This window comes from Linepithema humile, chromosome 6 (genome assembly GCF_040581485.1).
Source record: "Linepithema humile isolate Giens D197 chromosome 6, Lhum_UNIL_v1.0, whole genome shotgun sequence".
Taxonomy (NCBI): domain Eukaryota; kingdom Metazoa; phylum Arthropoda; class Insecta; order Hymenoptera; family Formicidae; genus Linepithema; species Linepithema humile.
The window spans coordinates 19,105,201-19,129,092 of record NC_090133.1 but is presented as its reverse complement, the minus strand read 5'-3'; the positions used below and the strand labels follow the sequence as shown (position 1 = coordinate 19,129,092).

General features: G+C 36.5%; 3 protein-coding genes across 8 annotated transcripts in view; 2 read left to right on the top strand and 1 right to left on the bottom strand.

Annotated features, from left to right (window-relative positions):
- Nucleotides 1-5,613, top strand: part of ClC-a (chloride channel protein 2) — a 31,535-nt gene extending 25,922 nt beyond the window's left edge. For all 6 annotated transcript variants that reach the window (XM_012378318.2, XM_012378320.2, XM_012378317.2 and 3 more), the window contains 10 exons: nucleotides 65-585; nucleotides 681-915; nucleotides 1,038-1,200; nucleotides 1,482-1,712; nucleotides 1,919-2,142; nucleotides 2,213-2,401; nucleotides 2,499-2,641; nucleotides 2,858-3,038; nucleotides 3,135-3,362; nucleotides 3,479-5,613. In XM_012378318.2, coding sequence (XP_012233741.1) covers nucleotides 65-585; nucleotides 681-915; nucleotides 1,038-1,200; nucleotides 1,482-1,712; nucleotides 1,919-2,142; nucleotides 2,213-2,401; nucleotides 2,499-2,641; nucleotides 2,858-3,038; nucleotides 3,135-3,362; nucleotides 3,479-3,652 — 2,289 coding nt within the window. In that variant the 3' untranslated portion in view covers nucleotides 3,653-5,613. The remainder of the gene's footprint in view (nucleotides 1-64; nucleotides 586-680; nucleotides 916-1,037; nucleotides 1,201-1,481; nucleotides 1,713-1,918; nucleotides 2,143-2,212; nucleotides 2,402-2,498; nucleotides 2,642-2,857; nucleotides 3,039-3,134; nucleotides 3,363-3,478) is intronic.
- A 213-nt stretch (nucleotides 5,614-5,826) lies between these two features.
- Nucleotides 5,827-10,686, bottom strand: ninaB (neither inactivation nor afterpotential B). The gene is made up of 10 exons (XM_067358222.1): nucleotides 9,389-10,686; nucleotides 9,038-9,291; nucleotides 8,832-8,978; nucleotides 8,369-8,513; nucleotides 8,106-8,256; nucleotides 7,624-7,853; nucleotides 7,359-7,541; nucleotides 6,595-7,023; nucleotides 6,283-6,381; nucleotides 5,827-6,221 (listed from the first exon to the last, which is right to left on the bottom strand). Exons 1-10 carry the CDS (start codon nucleotides 9,503-9,505, stop codon nucleotides 6,051-6,053), a joined length of 1,926 nt encoding a protein of 641 aa, XP_067214323.1. The 5' UTR covers nucleotides 9,506-10,686; the 3' UTR covers nucleotides 5,827-6,050.
- LOC105678749 (facilitated trehalose transporter Tret1) overlaps nucleotides 9,763-23,892 on the top strand; it is a 33,251-nt gene continuing 19,121 nt past the window's right edge. The window contains exons 1-3 of the mRNA XM_012378326.2: nucleotides 9,763-9,870; nucleotides 19,435-19,626; nucleotides 21,552-21,689. Of these exons, the coding sequence (XP_012233749.1) occupies nucleotides 21,631-21,689 (59 nt within the window). The 5' untranslated portion in view covers nucleotides 9,763-9,870; nucleotides 19,435-19,626; nucleotides 21,552-21,630. The remainder of the gene's footprint in view (nucleotides 9,871-19,434; nucleotides 19,627-21,551; nucleotides 21,690-23,892) is intronic.

The window sequence follows — 23,892 nt, the reverse complement described above, 5'->3', positions numbered from 1 at the left end:
ATAAAATTCGTCTTGAATCCCGCGATACGTGGCAGCGGCAATCGAGACTCGTGACACGTTAAAGGTGATCGGTCTGACGGCGACTTTGGGATCGGGGCTGCCACTCGGCAAGGAGGGTCCATTCGTGCACATCGCCAGCATCGTCGCGACGCTCCTCTCCAAACTGGTCACGAGCTTCCAGGGCATTTACGAGAACGAGAGCAGGAACTGCGAGATGCTGGCTGCAGCCTGCGCCGTCGGTGTCGCCTCCTGCTTCGCGGCACCGATCGGCGGCGTCCTCTTCAGCATCGAGGTCACCACGGTGTACTTCGCCGTCAGGAACTACTGGCGCGGCTTCTTTGCGGCGGTCTGCGGCGCCACGATGTTCCGCCTGCTGGCGATCTGGTTCCAGCGAGAGGAGACCATCACGGCGATGTTTGCCACGAGTTTCACCATGGATTTTCCCTTCGATCCGCAGGAGCTCTTCGTCTTCGCCTTGATCGGCGTTGGCAGCGGGCTGCTGGGTGCTTTCTATGTTTGGCTGCATAGACAGTACGTCATCTTCATGCGCAAAAACAAGAGCATGAACAGCTTTCTGCAGAAGAAGTAAGTCATTTACGAATGAAGATTTTTTTTTTATAATCGTCGTGATAAATTTGTTTTGTGAGACGTCAATGAGAAACAATTGTGGTTACTTACAGTCGCTTTCTCTATCCGGGCATTGTTTCGCTCATGGTCTCGTCCGTGTCATTTCCACTGGGACTCGGCCAATTCATGGCCGGCGATCTAAACACGCACGATCAGGTTCACGGTCTTTTCACTAATTTCACTTGGACGAAGGAGCATCTTGGCGCCGAGGAGATGAATATTGTGAAGCACTGGTCGACGCCGTATACTGACGTCTTCAGTGGGCTTCTCAGTTTCGTCTTAGTCACTGTAAGTAAAGTGATGTTTTTTTTTTTTTTTTTTTCTAACAATTGCTCGAAGGCGTGTCATTATTATTTTTAAGTAGTATATGATGAAAACAAAGAAAACCTGAGGAAATATTTCGGTTTCAGTTTATCTTTAGCATCATAAGTTCCACGGTGCCAGTGCCTTCCGGTATTTTCATACCCGTGTTCAAAATTGGAGCTGCGCTGGGTAGAGCAGTCGGGGAAGCCATGGCTCTCTGGTTCCCCAATGGTGTGCGCTACGGTGGAGTAATAACGCCTATTATACCAGGTAATTAATTTACACTAAAATTTTGTTTTTTTAATTTAATTAAAATTTGAGCACACAATTGTCTATATATAGGTATTTTTTGTAAAATAGAAAATGTGAAAAAAGAAGATAGCGCATCATGAATAATTGATAAAAATTATGTTTCCAAAATGAAGCATTTGTAAAGCAAATGTAGCGATTAAAATTATCTCGGAATAACGAGGATTAATATTTACTCCAATTTAAGAAGAAACGAAATTAAGGGAGGAGTTGGACTTATATCACGCAATTGTATCATTTAGGTGGATACGCCACGGTGGGCGCGGCTGCATTTTCGGGCGCGGTGACGCACACGATATCCGTCAGTGTCATCATCTTCGAGATGACCGGACAGATCACGCACATTGTACCAATAATGATAGCCGTACTAATCAGCAACGCTATCGCTGCGCTTCTGCAACCCAGCATATACGATAGCATTATCCTTATCAAGAAGTTGCCTTACTTGCCCGATCTGTTGCCCTCCAGTTCAGGTATTTCTCTCATGAATTAATTCAATTAATTTTTAATTTCTTAAATTAAGAAATTAATATATTGTAATGCTTATACTCTATCACTTTTCGTATGCTTATCGTAAGGCATGCCGTTCGGAATAATTAGCAAGGTAATTTTACGTCGACGCGTTTAGACGTGTAAGTTTACGAGAAAAATGGCGGTTTTTAAAAACCGATTATTGTAGGAATGTATAATGTCTACGTGGAGGATTTCATGGTGCGCGATGTGAAATACATATGGCACGGTATCAGCTACCAAAAGCTGAAAACCTTACTGAAGGAGAATCGCAAGCTTCGCGGATTTCCTCTGGTGGAAACCCCAGACTCCATGATTCTGCTTGGATCGATTCAGAGATTAGAATTAATCAAGCTCATTGAGAAGCACATCGGTCGCGAAAGAAGATTACAGGTAATGGAACTCCTAGCGCCTTGCGGATATTCCGTGCCATTCGCTTCCATAACCGTTGTTGATGTTTCAGGTCGCGCAGAAATGGCACAAAGAGGCGGAGGAAAGGGCGCGCGAGGAAATGGAACGGCAGCTGCGAGAACAGGAGAGAACGAGGAGGCCTTCGCGATTCGAGGTCATCCCGGCACCGGACATTCTCAAAATGCAGCGGCAGAGTGTTAACGATCTAACGATGTCACCAAACAACGGCGGTTCCGATCATGTAAGTCACACGTTCGCACAGTTGACTTTGACGTCAATCGACGACGCGTGTTATTACCGAAGCATCGAGAGATGTATTGCGTATTTTTCTTTTTCAGCACACCTACCATTCACCGGTGTTCGGCTCCCAACCGAAAAAGTCGATTTTGAAAAAGACGAATTCCTTCACTCTAAAGGGCTTCAGCCCGTTGGTCAGTCCGGCTGTGACACCCTATACAACTGTCACAGGCGCGGAAAGCAGGCGAGTTGTTAACTTCTTTAGCATTAATAGCTTTACATGTTGAAAAATGTATTTTATATTGTTATATTTTACTGCATTTTGTAAAGAAATATGCATCATTACTTTTTTCTTTTAAGATGTCGATTTTTTAATAAGCATGTTAAGAAAGTTTTTTTTATAAATTACTACCTTGTAGAATAAGAAGGAATTATATCAATATAATTATTAAAATTACAGGATACGTCTGGCATTTGAGGCGATCTTTCGCAAGTCTGCCACATTGCAAGACGTGGATCCCGATCCGGAATTGGGGGGATCCGGCAGCGGCACCAGACGCGACAGTCAGGAAGTCATGAACGTGCCGCCTCACACGCCCATGCTGGCGCCCAGTCCGGCAACATCGAAGAAAGTGCAATTGGTGATTAAATATCGTTGCTGCTTTTACAAATATTTAAATAGCAAAAAAGTATTTAAATGGTAAATAATATTTGTGCGTTACTCTTGTGTTAACCAGCCTCGAGAGAGGGTGATAGACATGTCGGCCGAGGATCAGAAACGATGGGAGGAGAGCGAGATGGCACTCGAGGTGGATTTCTCGAGGTGTCACATTGATCCGGCTCCCTTTCAGCTGGTCGAGAGAACGTCCTTGCTTAAGGTTCACAGTCTCTTCAGCATGGTCGGCGTGAACCACGCTTACGTAACGGCCATCGGTAGACTAGTCGGCGTCGTCGGGTTAAAGGAGGTAATGCACTGTGATGTGATATTTGTCGCATCGCTTCATGCGTTTAAATACGAAGTCAACGAATGGACATGAAGTTTTATAAAATTAATAAAATTTGCACAAATTTTATTTTGCAGTTGAGGAAAGCTATCGAAGACGCGAACGCTGGGATTCTGCCGATGCATTCTGAGTCTCACATCGGTGCGTCAATCTCCAGTTTGGCGAGAAGTGAGACGGACACGGAGAGCAACAAGAATATCGCGATCAATTCCATTGGATCTGTGGAAATCGAGAAAATGGACAAAGTTTGAAGGAACCAAACCGAGACGAACGAAAACTCATATTGTGATAGCCACGTCGCCGTTGTCCTGTAACGCGGTGTGGCCTGAATGCGAGAGCCGTGTTTTACTTGCTTCTTCCTCCTTCTGTCGTGATTATTTACGCGATTAAGCGTCAAAATCGTTATACAAACTCATGTAACTCTCAAACACTTCTCTCGTACTTAAGCCTAAGGTGAACAAAATCCCGAAGAAAGACGCGAGCATGCGAGATAGTATTAAGCAGCGTGACTCTTTTCTTGGAATTTTCTATTTTAACGGAATATCGAATAATGCGATATTAAAATGATGTGATTGATGGAAATATTGTTCGCGTTCGCGTACGTAGATTATTTGTATTCGAATAGAATTTGTACATATTCGGAAGGTTTTTTGACGGACAATTTATGTGGAAGTGTTTTATTGGGAACATCACAAAGAGAATATATATCTTTCGTTTCGTATATCTAATTAAAATAATGCGACGGTATATTTACATAATAAAACGCGCACAAAATTAGGATAAGGATTAAGATTTTCTAGATATTTAAATCGTAATCGAAATTAAATGAATTACACTAAATATCGGAATGAGTCGTATTCAGACTGTGAATTTTGAATCTTAATCGAAGATTTGAGCTATGAGTATACGTTTATGAATGCGCTGTGAATGGCAAGTCTATTACTTTTGTTACAAGCGATAAGGTAAAGTTTTTCCCGAACGCAAGTTTCAGTGAAGTGATTTGAAATGCCAAAAGCAACGATATTGAACTTTTCTACACAAAATGCATAATTTATATTGCGAGCTGATGATTATTCTCATGTATAAGATTATTCAGGATTCCTATGCCAATGCTCCCTTAGCTAGTAATTATCTGACCATGGTTGTGCCAGACTATTATTTATTAATACAAATTGTTAATTATTGTTGCTTAAATATATAAGAATTTGTCACGTTGTAGATCAGATTTAGCGAGAAAATACAGACCAATCTTTTATTCATATGATATTTAATTTAGAAGCGATCAAAAACTGTCTCGAATATCTATTGTGTGAATTTCTTCTAAGATTCTAGAAGATTTTTTCTAAGATTGAATTTCTTTTAATTTAAACTCGCATTTGTTTTTACAAAATTTTAATTTTGTAGAAATTATTCAACTTGAATAATAGTAATTACCAATCAAGGCACATTCAAGAATAAATTTTACTTTTTGTTAGAAATCCAAAAAGTTTATCGTGAGAATTGTATATCGATAGTTGAAAACTATCGCTTGAAAACATGTCGCATTTTGTGTATCAGAATGAAGAGTGTTTTCTCATAATTCACTGCTAGATAATTAATTAGGTCAAGGATGTAGATCGCAGTTACTATTCTAATAATTTCATGAAATAATTGAGACGATATTATCTCTGTCGAACTTTGTATTACTATTATCGCTATCGCAGCCCAGAGAATAGCTGAGAATTGTTTTAATATTTCACCGCACAACCGAATTCCGAAATGACAATATTTAACCGTTTGAGTGCTGAAAGCGATTGTAAGAATGCATGCGAAAAATGCCAAATAGCGCATTCGCGTTTCTTTTATTCTCGTCAAAAAATGCCAACAAGCGCTATTGCACTTCTTTTTCTCACTATTCAACTTAATATTTAAAGGTAGCTTTCATGAATTCTATACTATAGATTTTTGTAAAGATTAACTTAATTTACTGCGGCGTTCGCTGGACTTTTGATATATAAAACAGAAAAAACGCGATGGCGCTTCTTGACATTTGAACGGTTAAAGCACATTTTACATTCCACCGGATCAAGTTCTTATTCATCAAATTGTACATTTATTCTGCATTATTGCATTATTCGGATTGTACGTGACAATACTGTTCGCCAATTGTAAATACAGTACGCATCGCGAAAAGACATTAAATAATTTATTATATTCATGTTTGACAATATTATGCTACGTCCTTTCAATATTAATCCTATAGCATAAAGATTGTACCTTCCGAATATTTTAAATGTTAATACTTTGTTGCACCTTTAATATTAAGAATAGTAAAAAAAGAATTTTTTATAAGGTATACGTGATATCTCCAACAGAAGTAGCATTCCTTATAATATTATACGATCCTCGGTGATAATAGTAATGTAAGGATAAATTCGATTGTAAATTCGACGTATTTAATTCGCTTTATTTCAGTTTAAGTTACTGACACAGTAATTTATATTTGCAACATACATACACGCTACGCTTAAAAGTATATTTACATTCCCAGATAAAAACCTTTTATGTTACGTTATGTTAATAACGAATTGTTGATAATGATACATTTAAGCTTTTACCAAGGAAATCTCACGAATCTCCTTTTGGTCTAATATATTGTATGTTCGACGATTATTTGTTTAGACTGAACCAACCATGTAGACACTTAGGTACCGGCCCGGGTGTGTCGAAGGTAGCCCTCGCGACTTCCGTAAACGTCACAGCATCCAAGATCAACAGATCAACTCGAGTCTCCTTATCCGCCCAGACGAGCGAGCTTACAACGACACCGTCGTCTTCGTTCTGAAAGAGAAAAAAGTATAGCAATTTGATTTCTTCTATTTTCCTAATAAAAACGATATACCTTTCCGGTGGGATTCGGCACAAAAATTGGTTCGCTAGGGTAAACACCTTTTTCCTGCCACATTTTCTTCGTCTTGCGATAAGTGTCAACCTTGATAAGCTGTAAATGAAATTAGTTTTATTTATAAGTGAAATATTACCCACTCTTTTCGCACTGAATTATGTAAAAAGAGATGTATGCGTTACTTTACTTAATTATTTTTTAATTATCTAATTTATACGAGACAGTTTTAATTTATACAACAGCGTGAAACAAGAAAAAAAAGAGAGACATTTTTATTGATTACTGTAAAAGCTCGCGAAATATACTGACCGTTCCGGGATTGTTCAGATCCATATCGCAGGATATCGCGTAGAAGTATCGATACTCGCTGCCGAGACACGAGTCCGTGTTTATTCGCGGTGTCTCGCAACCGATGTCGCAGAGGAGTTCCGGCTTCACGAAGATCCTGCCGTCAGAAAGTCGATGAGCGGCAGGTTTCTTCCACAGAGCGCTTCTCTGCTCGTTCATCCGGCATTTGGTCTCGTCGAGATATTCGATTTCATGACCAGTGCTAAAATTGTTCTGTGAATCGATGATCTGAAAATCTAGCTTGCGATCCTCCAAACTCTGATGCACTGTTTTAATTGCGATGATATTGTGCTCGAAAGGTGTATCGATAGGCGGTTGTCTCATCGGAAGCACGAAACGCAGCGGCCTGGCACGGAACAATCTCGCGAACTCGGAATCTCCGTGCATATCCTGCGAACGATAATTGTGTAGCATGAATACTTTAAGATAAGTGAATTCAGTTATACAAATATTTGTAAAAATTTATTAAGAACAAATAGGTCTTTATGTAAAGCTTATTAAACTGAAAACGCGGTTGATCGAACGATATATTGCGAAATTATAAGAATTAATACATTTAGTAGTTACAATAATTTGATACTCTGCGATATATCGTACAGACAATCGTGATTTTTAGTTTTAATAAGCTTGTTTTAATATTTTAAATTTATTATATAATAATTATTTAATTTTTGTTAAAATTATCGATGTTAAATCGCTTTTGCGAATTTTTCGCGCGACTCTACCTTCATCGAATCGATGTACATATACTCCAACATCTTCGGGTTTCGATAGCAGCATATATCGAGCACGACGTACTCCCCGTCACGAGTCTCGAATTGATTGATGATGTGAAGATAGAAAAATGTCTCGGCAACAAACGTCCTCATTGTTTGACCCGTCTCCCTCGAGATCACATGAATAAGCGTCTGATAGTAGAACAATAAATCTAATTTGCTGCTTGATTTGATTTAATTAATGATTTATAATATTTTTGCAGGTTGAACATACGGTTTCATTCTCGTGCCACTTGAAGGAGTTTATCATCGGTTCTTGCTTAATATGACTCATCGCCATCTTGATGAAGGAGATCGCCAATGGCTGTTCCACGATGATGAAGTAATTCTCGGTAATGCCGAATGTGTGCATGTATGATGGATTCAGTAGCCATCTGCTCGGCACACTGGCTACGATCGTCGCTTGATCAAACATCGAGAGCTTCTGCTTCTCTCCGGAATCGTCTATGAGAATTGTACTCGAATTAATTCAATTCGACAGCGATTTAATTCAATTTTCTAGGAGTGAAGTATTTTAAAAAATATAAATAAAAAAATTAACATTTTTAAAGAAATATTTTGGAATCGAGGAAATTAATTTGAGCATAATTTTCTGTAGTATCAAATTATCTTTCCCATGTAATTATTGTCGCAATAAATTCTTCAATTCCATCTGCCAAAAATTTCTTTTAATTTTGTTGCAGAGAAAAATCTTACCAGTAGTCACGCGATCAGGATAGAAGCATACGACGTTATATTGAGGACCTCTCGACGTCACGCTCATTCCTACGTTATAAATCGTGCCATCGGCCATAACATGAGGATGCGAGGTATGATTTACGATGTTAACATACTGCGACACGTTTATCTGCAAAAAATCAAGAGAAATTTATTTAAAATATTGGCGCCATTTGCAACAAACTCTGATAGGAGAAACTGAATCTATTTAAGTCCATTGCCAAGTATATTTGAGCGCTTACCCTGCCCATCGTTTCTAAAGTCTTCGGGTCGATTCTGTGCATCACCGGCGCTTCCGCGAATGTGTAATATTCATCACCGAAGGGATACACCGTGATCATGGAATTATCCGACATCGATTCATCCGGATTGAAGACTGCGGCCACCCTGAAGTATCGCACTCAAATAAATTTAGAGGAAAAATTTTACAAATTTTGTCGAAACGTCGCGAAATCTTAACGTAGATATGTAATTTTTCTACACAGAGAAAATTTTATATCAAAAATTATTATGTACGGCAGTAATTGTGGACCATAAAGCCATCATATGTGAAAAACATGGTAAAAATTTTTATAATTCCTTCATGATCCGCGGTTACTGCCGTACATAATAATTTTTTATATAAAATCAACTCTCATAATTTTTCTCCGCACTAATCGTCGCATTTATATTTTTCAGAGTTATCTGCGTCGTCGCTTCTTTTACCTGCGAAATATGCTGTGACAAGGATCCGGCGTCGCATAAGTGCCGAACTCGTTGAAGACTATCCTCTGAGCGGCCTGGTTCCTCTTGTACACCTCAGTCTGGACGAATCGACGCTGGTAAGTGACCTCTCCGTTGGCGATTTCAAATCTGCGGAATTTGTCCGGATTTATTTATCGCCCGAAAATCATTTTAATGTAAAAACGTACTTGTGCAACAAAGCGGAGCTGTCGAACAGATGCTGATAGCGATATTCGCCCACTTTTAAATTGCCCGGACCGTTTCGCAGCAGCGTGCCCTTTAGCCATTTGGGGATGCTACCGGTGACATTGATCGATCGAAGGGGTTCGATCACCTCTTCTTCGCAGCTTCTCATCCATATCGAAGAGTCGCAATTGGCATAATAATAATTGTCCTGTTTCTCTCCCGCGTCATTCGATATCTCATTTTCGTCTTTATCATGCTGCAAATAAAATAATATGCGGAAATTAATTTCTTATAATATAAATTTTTATCCAAAATACTTTCATGAAGGATTGCACGATTCTTTAAAAACTTACGTGAACTTCCGGCTTCAGTAACTTCCCGCATTTTGTATGCTCGAAATTATCTAACACGTTTGATGTGTGGGATAACGATTTCTTAAACGGTGTTACCAGGCAATTAGCACACTCCATTTTTTTCGCCGATTGCGGATTAAATGTGACGTGTGTTTAATGTAATTAAATTAACCGATAATTATTATTAGTTTTAATTCCTGTTTCAATTAAATTTCAATTCGCTCGTAGAAAGGTACTCAATGTTCATCACTGCACCTGTAAAATCGATCCGACTTTATCGTAATAAAACTTATCACCTCACAAAATTTTTATAAATTATATAATTTATAAATTTTTATAAATGTTTTTCATAATTTTTTTAGCCAATAATCTTATCGCTGTTCGCCGGTCTCTTCTTCTTCGTCCACATTAACATTATCGTCGGCAGTCGATTCCGATGTGAGCGGTCGCAAGATAGACGAAAGGATCTGATACACCCTTACGTGAGTAAAATCCATCATTCGTGTTCTACGTTCCGACAACGAATGTCGCGACGCATATGACTGTTGACCTTAAAAACGATGCTACCCTTTGACGTTGCTTTAATCCAATTTAACGAGCAACACCGACTGATCGAAGCCCGTAATCTGCTCTTTCACGTGCAACATTTGTTCGACTTACTGCGTTCACGTGGAAATCTGTCGCGTGAACGCAAATCGATTGGCAGTGCGACGACTTTTCCGTCGGGCAGAAGTACACCCGCCGGTAAGCGTGTCAAACCTCGTTGCTCTATTTAATTTATTTATTAGTTATTGCGATACTTATAGTTGGGTGCCAGGCGCGGATTGACGCGCCGCACGAACGACTTACGTTAGAGACAATATTTTATTTAAAAAAGCAACGGCGATAAGCGCGACTAGCCCACTCTACAAATGGCAGAGGGGCGAGGTTCTTTAGAGATGCTCAATACTGATTTGGAGAGAGGAGTCTGAAATAAGACGGTTATTAATGACACATAAAGTTTGTAACAAATAACATTTAATTCTATTGATTAGATTAAATGAGATTGACGCCGGGTGATAGGCGCCTTAACAATCCCGCGAAGGGGAGACATTCTTTTATCTCTGTGAGAGGCTTTAGGATTTGGATGTTTGACTCGCGGAAATCCGCGTACTTTCGTCTCACGCGGTATAATATTCGGCGTGCAAGTTCTATCATTCTCATTAAGTACGGTTGTTACGATTAACTCGACTTTAATCTTTCTCCATAACGGTTAGCCTACAATACGAGTTCTGTCTCACAAGGGGAGGACGCGGACTTCGGGTCACCAATTTCAAAGAAATTTTTATATGGTATAGTACTCTATCAGAAGAGTACTTTAGTAAAAGGATAGGGCGCAACGCTCAGCCGTTTTCAAGAAAAATCGATTTGAAGTTCATGGTGTCCCTTATATTCCGGTCCTGTTGGATCGATTGCCGAGATGGCAGTGTAGCTCGGGCACTTGGGCTCTGGGCTATCACGCTGTCGACCTGGGTTCGATCCCTGCCTATTATACTTTTTTTTTATTTATTTTATTTATTCTAGCAAATATTTATTCATTATATTATTATAATTAAATAAATTTATATTAATTAACAATTTTGTTTTTTTTTAATTTGCACTTTCACTACTTTTATCATATAAAAAATAAAGTAAAAAAAACGTCTACGATTTAAATAATATTATAATTATTATTTAATACCAGAAATATTTTATTAATCATAATTTAATTTGGTATGTAATTTTTCACTCAACTTTGTTGAGTTACTTATTGCTCCAACCATAATATTTGTATACCTAATGTTCTCACACCAGGTAACTGCTACAGTTTTTAGCTCCCCTTCAGACTACTTCCCTTCTGTAACATATATTCCTACACATCAAATTAAATTATGATTAATAAAATATTTCTGGTATTAAATAATAATTATAATATTATTTAAATTGTAGACGTTTTTTTTACTTTATTTTTTTATATGATAGTAGTGAAAGTGCAAATTAAAAAAAAACAAAATTGTTAATTAAAATAATTTTATTTAATTATAATAATATAATGAATAAATATTCGCTAGAATAAATAAAATAAACGAAAAAAAAGTATAATAGGCAGGGATCGAACCCAGGTCGACAGCGTGATAGCCTAAGGCCTAAGTGCCCCATTGAGTTCTATAACATACTGCAGCGCTCGGAATTAGTTGCACATTTCGGGCCGATTCCCGAGACGACGCCTCCTGTTCCCCCACTACCGCTCGGCCGCTGGCGGCCGAGCCGCCGATAGCTCTGGCGCAGGAGCGTTTTATATAAGAAATAGGCTGGGTTTTGTTGAGGCACCTCTCAGAAAATAGTAATATTTTTTTTGCTACATAAATAATGTTTATTTTCATTAATAATTAAATATATATATATTATGTATTAATAAAAATAAACATTATTTATGTAGTGAAGAAAATGTTACGATTTCCCGAAAGATGCCTAAACAATCCAGCCTATTTCTAATATAAAACGCTCCTGAGCCAGAGCTATCGGCGGCTCGGCCGCCAGCGGCCGAGCGGTAGTGATGGAACAGGAGGCGTTGTATCGGAAATCGGCCCGAAATGTGCAACTAATTCCGAGCGCTGACATACTGGAGCGAGCCTTCCTATCCCGAACAAAGAAAACTGCGTCCGCGATTTAGAAAAGGACACATATAGCAATGTGAGGATTTCTGTCTCTTTTTACGTTATGCTGAAAACATACGCTGGACAAGGAAGACTAGCCTCACGTAAATCTATCTGTCTTTTTCGACCGATGGAGACACCCCTCACTCCTGAAAGGCTCGCTCCAGTATGTTATAGAACTCAATCAGTGTTCCGATTAAGAACCGGTTTGTTTGCGCATGTGCGGCCATACGGCGTCAGTAAAGTGTCTCGTACATATAAAAAGAGGCACCGTTACCCAGCTTCAGTTAAAGTAATAAAAATTTTTTTAATGTATTAAAAAATAAAATATATATGCATATATATATATATATGTACAAAAATACATTATATATATATAATTTAATTATTTTATAAATTTTAATTATAATAAATAAAAAAGCCTTACCTTATTTCTATTTTCCTAACCTTATTCTGTCAAAAGTCCCGCGTAAAGTCTTGCACACGACGTGTGTCGGCACTGCATTTCCATCGCCGCGCAAGCGCAAAGCCACATATACGCTAAGCAACCGGTTCCTAATCGGAACACTGAACTCAATGAAGTGCCGAGCTACGCCGCAATCTCGACAACCGATCCAACAGGACCGGAACATAAGGGACGCCATAAACTTCAAATCGATTTTTCTCGAAAACGGCTAAGCGTTGCGCCCTATCCTTTTACTCAAGTACTCTTCTGATAGAGTACTATACCATATAAAAATTTCTTTGAAATCGGTGACCCGAAGTCCGCGTCCTCCCCTTGTCAGTATTATTCTCACGGTTCGGATAGTAAACGCTCGACAGAAGGCCGAGGCGAGAAATACGCGATAGGCTAACTTCAAAGATTCTAACGCTCGGTACAGCAATACATCAATCGACGCTAAATTGTTACGCACAAAAAGACATTATTCCTTACAAAACGACTGTCGGCTCGGCAGTCCCGAGGGGAAAGAAGGCATGGCGAAATCTTAGTCTAGTCAGAAGCGGTAGTCAGCGGGGCCCGGCCAAAATTTAATCTCGCACGATACCGCGAGACATCTCGGGATATGCTATATTCTTTACGCAAAATATGCGGGTTCTTAATTCCGTGAGGCTCGGGCCGCCTACTGATACCGCTCTTACCGCGAAGTCGAAGTGGTGGCCTTACAAATCGTCGGTACGCCCGTTGTGGTCCTCAAGGTTTCGCCCAGGTTGCCGACTCGCCGAACAGTGACGACCGGCTCGCCGGACAGCGGTGACATTTCGCGCATCGTCCTCGCTATCGATTAACGCTACTTGATCCTTCGATATCATCTAGTGATCTCGATCCTCGCGTCGCTCCTCGATATATCGGCCCTCGGTGACGCTTTTCCAAGGTGACCCCGTCTCTCTCTCTTCTGGCAGCTGCCGTTAACGTCCTTCGCGGCCTTTTCCGTTTCCGGATCTGAACCTTCTTTGAATCGGCCGGGAACTGGCCAGGTTCCGACCTGATTCTGCTTTCCTGGCTCGTTACGACAGCTCCTTTTTCGGGTACTCCACCCCGGGTCTTCGGCGTGTGAGAGCGCGCTTCCCTCTCGGGCGTCATCTCTCTCGGTGCGTTCACCGGCCTCGATATGCTCCGAATCTGAAACGGTACTTGCGGTAGCAACTGTGTCTGGAATCGAATTATACAAGCAAGGGTATTTCTACTTGCCCTTATTCTGGATTTGTCTGCACGCCGTTCGGGCCTCCGTCGTCCTGCCTGCTGAGTCCCTCGCAGGTCCCACGAAGGCTGCTCCATCTCAATTCACAATATGAGAGTTTGGCCACTCACCACGACTCGCGCAATTTGCTACAACGCAAAATCTATAATCTCAAAAGAGAATTAAGAGGGAGAGGTCGTCGCCCCCCGCGGTGGGGTCTCCGACCTCAAATTTCCCTCCTCGATCGGGCTTTCTCGCCCTTGTGACGGACTTCAAAAATGTCACGTCACAGCAGATATGGATTAAAAAAAGCGAAGGAAGATGCAATAGAAATAAAGCATTACATATTCGTAATTGACACAAAACTATTTTGCAATAATATCGATTAAATTTTTTCAAAAATTGATTTTTTAAACCTTTTTTTACAAAAATAATATATTATTTTCATAGAATTTTTTAACTATAGCATATCATTTTACTCTGTGTTTCATATGTTTTATTAAATTTAATATACTCTTTTTTATATGTGCGAATATTTTAAATAACATTTTAAATAACATTTTAAATAAATAATAAATTATGACGCAATCGCACGAAATTCCAATGTGTAAATTTACTGCACCCATATATTAAATTAAAAATAAAGAAAACAACTATGTATGGATGCAATAAATTTACATGTTGGCGCTTTGCGATTGCGTTATAATTTATTATATTCTTAAAATCTGCTAAAATTCTTTTTACAAATATCGCAGAATTTGTCCTAAAAACGCAATCTGTCAAGTCCAGAAAAATGTAATTTCTGGACTCTAAAATAGTTTTTAAATCGCAATTTTTATTACTTGTCTTTGGGCGCAGTATTTTATTCAATAGGAGATACACTCCAGGCGAAAAGTTTGGATACACTTAACAAAAATGTGATAAATTATTATAAAAAAATATTTTATTAGAAAAAGTTGTTCAAAATAATCTGAAATTATTAACTAAATTAATAAAAGAAAAAATATTTACAGTTTAACATAAATCTTACACTTTTTCAAACATAAATCTTAAACACTCTTTTCGTCGAAAAAACCACCCTTAGCTTTCAAAACCGCATTTACAAGTCGTGGCATTCTGGCGACAAGTTTATTTAGTGTTTCTTGTGGCAGGGATGTCCAGCAATCTTGTAACACCCGCCAAAGTTCAGGAGCTGACGATGGACACACCAGGCGGACTTTTCTATCGAGCTCCTCCCACAATAATTCGATAGGATTAAGATCTGGTGATTGCGGTGGCCAGACCATGTTCGAAAGAGTGCCATTTGTTTCTTTTCCTTCAACAAACCCTCGACAAAGACGTGAGCTATGCTTTGGATCGTTATCCTGTTGCAGAATGAATCCTCGGCCGATTTTTCTAAGACCGGAGGGTATCGCGTGCGTCTGCAGAATCCGTTTATAGTCTTCCTTTTTCATAATACCTTCAATTTTTACTAGATCTCCAGTGCCATGTCCCGAAAAACATCCCCACACCATAATGAAACCATCCCCATGTTTTACTGTGGGCATTATGCATTGTGGCGCCATTTTTTCTGTACTGCTTCTTCTCACGTAAATTCGCCTACGGGTGCCAAAAAGTTCAAACTTTGATTCATCAGTCCATAGAACATTTTTCCATTGTTCCAATGTCCAATTTCGATGCTGCTGGGCCCATTGTAGACGTTTCTTTTTATTTATAGGACGCAGTAAAGGTTTTTTGACTGCCACACGGCCTTTGAGGCCTGCATTTCTCAAACGTTGTTTTACTGTAGTGAGAGAGACCGCGTTATCACGGCTTCTGTTCACTTCTGCACGGATTTCAAATGCTGTTAATCGTCTATTTCGCTTGCTTGTAACCACCATATACTGATCCTCTTGAAAAGTGGTTACTTTTGGGCGTCCTGAGCGAGTACGGTCAACCAGACTATCGGATGTCTTGTAGCGCGCTATGATAGTTTGGACACCCTTCAGCGACACTTTTATTTTTTTGCAATAATTCTATATGACTGACCTTCTTTGTATAAAGTTACGATAGCACTTCTCTTATCAATCGAAATTTCTTTAGATTTTGCCATGTTTTCTATAAAATTATCAATTTACAAAGCCAGTATCAATACACTTGTTAAAGCTTCGCTGTCGTTTTCACTATTAAGGTTTATCTGCTTTAGCATACACAAACAAGTCCGCAACGCACTTCAAAGTGTTTATATTATCGCAAGCAAAACATAAACACAAGTAGTTACTTACAGAAATTCGAGTACGTACGAAGAACTTTTTTCAAGTGTTTCAATAAATATGCACACTACTCAAATTTAATTAATTTACCTCTCTGGTACATTTAGACCTAGGCATATATGCATTTTCTAAATACCTAATAGGATAATAAACGCGATAAGTATAAAAGAAAATACTATAGAAGCGAAAAATTCCGTTTAAGCACATTTAAATGCTGCTTAGAACAGTGTATCCAAACTTTTCGCCTGGAGTGTACCTGCTTATCCGATTTCAAAATTGATAAAAGCGATTTCTAATTTATTATTTACATTGACTGAGCACTTCTTTCTGTTAACAATATAGTAAAGAAATTAACAGAGGGCGACACATAATTTCGTTTATCGTGCGTTTTAGTTTTTTATTCTCCCTTGGGAAATGAATACAATTAATTTAAGTTTTACGAACAATATCTGCTAATTAAACAGCTACTAAAGGTAATTTTACGTTTAATTTCACATTCTTAATTAAATTTATAACCATTTTTAATCAAGATATATACTTATGGTAATTATTAAAAATCGCTACCTCATCTCCAATTTTGATAAATTTATGCTCATTCGACGTGTTTTTGTCCAAAATAAAAGAATTTCACAGAAAAAAGTGTCGCTCTGCCCCACGCGAGATATGAATAGAAGTTAGTTACTTCTTAGCTCAGCGGTAAATGGGCGAGAGGACAAGGAGTGGGAGAATGGAGCGAAATTGGCGCAGACGTGAAAATACTCACGTTTATAGTGCCTTACTTATACACGGTACATATTCCCAAGATCTATAGAGAGAAGGTTACCTCAGGCAAATCGGTTGTAGGCGAGGGGCGACGAAGGAAGGGGAGAGCATGATGATCTCATCGACTAACAGTAGCTGTCTCTCTCGCACGCTTTAGTGTTTTCTCTCTCGCTCCTTTAATATAGAAATGCTTTGAGTTTTTATCGAAAAAATACTTTTATTTTGTAAAATATTGATAGCACTGGAAATTGCGTAATAAAAATTGAAAAGTAAATTAGAAAGGCGCTATAAATTACATATATTGCAAATTATAGCGCTAGATATTTAACGTTTATAATGTTAAATATCGCTGCAACAGATGCATTTGTGATACAAATTGCTTTGTACTCGTATTTAGACTGTAATATCAATGAAAATAAAATATAATTTGGGGATATACACAAAAAACATCATTTGTAAAGTAGTCAAATAAAAGAAAAAATAGTACATATTTAAAAATTATTTTTAAAATAATATTTACTGTTTATATGCATTATTTACAAAAGAAATACTATAAAGAAATTTATTTTTTATATTTAATTGTGAAAACCTCAAAAATTGTCAAGAAATTGTAACTGAAATTCATAAATGTAAGTACAATTCTAAGATAATATAAAAAGCATCATACACAAATTTATTATGATACAAACTTAAATAATGAAATTGTAATATATGTTTCAATATTGCAAATGTGAATATATTTATATGATAAAATTTACAAAGTGTTAACAATTTTCAAATATTTGCTAATAAAATATTATTGAAATGTTTCTGTTGAAATCTTAAAATAATTCTTTAAAACAAATATGATGGGGTATATATTAGGGATCATTAAATATGCGGCAACATTGTTATAAAATTTTATAAGTATCTATAATAAAAATTAAGTATAATAAACATAATAAGTATATAAGTATAATAATAAAATTTTTATAAGTATCCATAATAATAAAAATACATATATGTTGCATTAATCTGTTAATATAAAGAAATTTATTTGCGTTAAATTAATTAATAATTTTTTTATATTAACAGATTAATACAACATATATGTATTTTTATTATTATAGATACTTATAAAAATTTTATTATTATACTTATATACTTATTATATTTATTATACTTAATTTTTATTATAGATACTTATAAAATTTTATAATCATAATGTTGCCGCATATTTAATGATCCCTAATATATACCCCATCATATTTGTTTTAAAGAATTATTTTAAGATTTCAACAGAAACATTTCAATAATATTTTATTAGCAAATATTTGAAAATTGTTAACACTTTGTAAATTTTATCATATAAATATTCACATTTGCAATATTGAAACATATATTACAATTTCATTATTTAAGTTTGTATCATAATAAATTTGTGTATGATGCTTTTTATATTATCCTAGAATTGTACTTACATTTATGAATTTCAGTTACAATTTCTTGACAATTTTTGAGGTTTTCACAATTAAATATAAAAAATAAATTTCTTTATAGTATTTCTTTTGTAAATAATGCATATAAACAGTAGATATTATTTTAAAAATAATTTTTAAATATGTAAATATGTATTTTTAAATATGTATATTTTTTCTTTTATTTTACTACTTTACAAATGATGTTTTTTGTGTATATCCCCAAATTATATTTTATTTTTATTGATATTACAGTCTAAATACGAGTACAAAGCAATTTGTATCACAAATGCATCTGTTGCAGCGATATTTAACATTATAAACGTTAAATATCTAGCGCTATAATTTGCAATATATGTAATTTATAGCGCCTTTCTAATTTACTTTTCAATTTTTATTACGCAATTTCCAGTGCTATCAATATTTTACAAAATAAAAGTATTTTTTCGATAAAAACTCAAAGCATTTCTATATTAAAGGAGCGAGAGAGAAAACACTAAAGCGTGCGAGAGAGACAGCTACTGTTAGCCGATGAGATCATCATTGCCCCTCTTGCCGCTCACCCCGCTCAGCATGTGCCCCTCTTGCCGCGCGTCCCTCTTTGCGCGTGAGGTAACCTTCTCTCTATAGATCTTGGGCTTTAGCAGTCGATATTTTCATAGTCAAAGACTTTCACGCGTAGGCGGGGGAGGGGCTCCACCCCTCCCTTATACCCCCTCCCCATAAAAGCCCTAACCTAGCCCTAATTTAACTCTAACCCTGACCTACCCTTGGATTAACAGAACATATATTTTTTGTACGTATATTTTTCATCGCATTCTCAGGTTTGCACTTTTCATCGAATTCTTTTTTTTCATTGTATTCATTTTTAGCGATATGCTAAACCAGGTTGTTGTCAAATAGAATAAATTAGCGCGACGTGACATAATTTACTGTTGCCACGCCGTGACACGCGTGTGCACGCGTGAATCACGCGCATGACCATTCGTATATAATTTGCGCATTTCAGTGTAGCCTTTCAACAAACGGCGTGCTTTTATTAGAATAACTAATTATTCAGAATTCAATGATTAAAGATGCAATACAGACAGATTACGTCTTCATTTTTCCATCTATTTTTTTGTGAATTATTGCATAATTTAATAAAAAATTTAATTATTTTAAATAATATTTAAATATTTTAGATTAAAATATCTCTTACTAATTAATATTAATTTTCAGGACCAAATGCAGGCCCAACGGCTTTCGATGTTAAACATGGAGCTGATATCGTGTTAAACTTGCTTGTTATCAGAAATAAACTGTCGATATCGTATAAACAGGATGACGACATCACATGAAATCCAGCATTTCTCAAACATCTTTGTTGACGGCGTACAAGCGCGCAAGGACAACATGGATGCAAGAGATTTTGTGAGTATTCTACATTATAAACTTAATTACTTTTACAACAATGCAACAAGGAAGCAATTTCTAGCAATTTTTCTGAAATTGAAATGAGAAAAATTTGGCAGCATTGACACAATTGATTAAATAGTTGGTTGTACAATATATTTATTTTTATGCTAATTAAAGCAGATACGCGGCTAATTGGCAAAATCCATCTGACAGGCATCTGCATACATAAATTGCCAATCAACTTTGTTCTAGCGACTTTGAACTAACTTTCACCGATCGCTTGATCCTGCCAAGTGCTATATTCATATTCCAGGAATTCAATAAAAACATAGAACCTTGTTATTTCATAATAACATTTTACATAATGAATTTTCAAAATCTCTTATTATTTGATGCTGTGTAAACATACTCTTGACAACAAACGGTACTCTGTCCTAATATATTCCTATTGTCACGCAATCGGATCAACAATAAATTAATTTGGTGCTCGATACGCGTATTCCAAAACAATCAATGCAAATTAACTTCTTGCGCATACGCACTCGTCTTCAGGCGTGCTGAGTGTGTACGTGACACATGCCTTGCACCTCTTCGCCACGCTCGTCCGCGTCCGTCAGCGTTTCGCGTGGTACGCGAAATGCAACGGTGCACCCGCTTCTGTGTTTTCTTCGAGCGTGTTGCCACATGCTCGCACCACGTGGTAGACACGTGCTCGCGAGGCGAGAGGCATGTCGCGCGCCTGCATCAATAAGATGAATTAGTGCCGCCACGTACCCGGTGGCTAGAAAACAACGCGGTTTTTTTCCCCTTTCGTTTTTACGGAACGCCGTGATCCGCGCTTTAACGAACGAATTGTGCAATCTGTTTCAAGCGGCCTAAATTTGACTGATAAAAGAAGAGTGAAAAATCGATTTAAAACCCGGCTAAAATCCGTATATAAATAGCAATTGACTTTTTCCTATACAGTCACGATTGCCAGTGACCTTCTCACAAATACATTGCTTAATTATATTTGCAAAGCATCGTTACATTTACTGCTTACGTTATAGGTGTCGTCAACTATTTCATGCCGTAAAACCTAACGAGAACTTTGCTGACATTTAATTTTCTATTGACGTTAAATTAAATCAAATCAGGATAATCGGCACAATTGAGTGAAACTAACACTTAAAATTTGTTAAAATTATGTTAATAAATTCAAAGAAGAAAAGAAATAGAAAAAAGTAATGTAGCTAATAAAATATTTTATGATACATTAATGTTCTATTTCGCAGCGGCAATGATTTGCTGAAAAAGAAATAGTTGGAAAACAAACATCACGTGCTGCGGTACGCAGCCTTCATACATCGCTAGTATCGCATATTCACGTATCAATATTGCCACTTGCCATAATATCGAGCGCAATAAATGCGATTAAGATATTTAGATAATCAATTATATTAAGCCAATACACTGATACACTTACTTGCTCTTAAATCTATTTGGTCGGTGCTTTCCTGCGCGAGAAGTAGGACAGATATTATCTGTCAAATCTTCAAAAGATTACGAAGAAATAGTATTTATTTTGCAGAAAATTATCGTGCAGTATATAATATTTTAATACAACTTATTATTTTTCAGGCCACAGAAACTTTTAATTGAATAATTGTCATATAATAATTAGCCATACTATTTAACAGAAAAATTCATCGAGTCGAATATCTTTATGTAATACGTACGGCAGAATCGCAAGTGGCGGTTAACATTGACACGGTTTGTTTATATTGTAGAATTGTGTCAGCATTAGTATTATGCTTGCGATCTACTGACACGTAAATTTCTATAAGTGCATGAATAATTCAACATTTTTTCTTTCTAATGATCCTTATAAGTAATTTATGATTGTTTAAACTATATACTTATTCATTTACTAATTCTTGTTGCATTTCTTATGCTTACAGGTACAAAAGTTATGTGTGATAACGCTGAATCGTGATTTCAAGATGTATTCAACTAATTCAATGGGAGAGTCTTTGGAGGATGTGTTTGAAGCCGACATATTTTTCAATCGCGCACGAAAGCAAAGATCATCTGAATTCGTAAGTACTTCATTATTAAATTTAGCCAATATTAATTTCCAAAAGAAATGTTGAAATATTTTACACTTTATTTTCGTGAGTCGTCGTGTTCGGATTACACCCGGTATATTCTGAAAACACGCGCACTCCGCTCTTTCATTTGGCTTATTTGCTTGCGGTAGGCGGCTTCATAACGAGGCCTCGCTATCGCGACAATTTCTATACTTTTATCGAATTGTTTATTCACCGCGTTAATAAGATTGTCCGGCACAAATTAATTAATGACACTCACTCCATTCGCGCATTTACCAGCTAAATAACGATGAGAAAGAAAGAACGGCGTGAACCCACTTTATTTTAATATCAAGTGTCCATCTGTTGCAACAAACATTTACCTAAACAAAATTGAAGTTTAACATAGAAGATTGTAAGCGTTGAGAATAGAAAATTTAGGGCGAATAGTTCTTCTAACAATAAGTAATTTTGCTAGATAACTTGAGAAAATATATTTTTTTACAATATTATAATTATTTAGAATCGCTTTGCTCCTCGCAAAAGAATTACCGCAGATTTTATTCTTTTTTTTTTACACGGATATCATTATTCCCAATTTCTATTAGTAAAATAATATTTATATTGCTACTCGAGCAACCAGTTAAAATTCTGACAATCCGCGATATAAAAATCGCGATATAAAAATCACATATAATTTTCGGTTAATTAATTTTTTATGATTAAAGGTGTTAATATCTCAGATAGGTATAATCTCGCGGTCTAAGCAATCTACTTGGATTCAAATGATCAAGTGTAATTATAGATAAATGAGTCCCGTTATCTCAATGCCGAATTATGCGACATTCTTATCCGATTTTTCACTATTGCAAGCAGGCTTTTTGATATTATTTTTAATATCAATTACTTATTGAAACGAATATCTAACATTTGCAACAAATTTTGAAAAAGTTAATGATTGGAAAAAAGAGATTAAAGTAAAAGATATATGACGAGGATGTTTATTTGTATATTATTGACAAAATTATCATAAAGAGCACTGTGCCAAAAATTATGTTTGAAAAATAACATATGCAATCGATATGAATTTTCTTGAATTAATATAATAATTAGGCATTTAATAAGATAGTTAAAATTTCCCAGTACTTATTATATATCTCGCTGTTTTAAAAATAACATAGAAAAATAACGAGATTATGATTTCTTGAAACACGTTCTGAGAATTCGAATTGCAGCTGCTGCTAACAAATACTATAAAAAATATTAAATACGTAGTATCAAAAATGCCTATCTTGAAGCGTGATATCAAAAACATTTCAAGATAACTATTTCCGATTAAATCCTCAAACATTGCATCTATTTGTAAGCATTATCACGTTGACTCAGAATTTACATCTCGAAACTGTATATATATTTCGTTATTTAAACAAATTTTAAAATGTACAATGGATTTTGACTCAAATTTCGAAATTTTTATCTGAAAGCAATTGCTAGGTAAATTGTTAAGTAAATTGCTAAGTAAAAGAATAAAGAGACATTTTTTCGATTCCCAAATCAATTAAAACTCTCTTTATTTTTTAGATTTTCCCTTATATTTTCAAGCATAAGACATTTTTAAAGCCATATATTTTGATGAAAGGTTAGTCGATAAAAATATGACAGATAGCAAAGAACGATCTCAGAATTTTTGTACATTCCAAAATTCATCGGAGAAGAAAGTGTTTTATTATTCTTTATCTAGAAGCGTCCGCGATTGCTATTGAAATCAATATATTGAGTCCCGCCAACACGGAAGAAGTATAAGGCTCTCACTGACAAAAATCAAAAGTAACCTCTTAATCGATAACGTTACACGAATTATCGGATTTATATCATCATTTAATTTTCCGAACCACAAAACCGAGATCGTTTAATCTGTTTAATATTGCGATTACTATATTTACGAGTTTTATCGCGCGAGATGTATATATTCCTGCGCGACTCACCTCACATTTACACATATAAATTAATCATCCAATTATGCGACACTCAAGATAAAGCAGCGAAAATTGCTGCTTATCACGCAGGTACTTTTCTAAGATAAACGATTATTTGTGTCAGCGCGAAAACAGAAATAATATCGCTCGGAGCGATATTTTGTAAAACGTTACATGTATTAGTTCGCGGAAACTTTCCGTGAATGACTATTTTATTATCGAGTTTTTTGCATGAA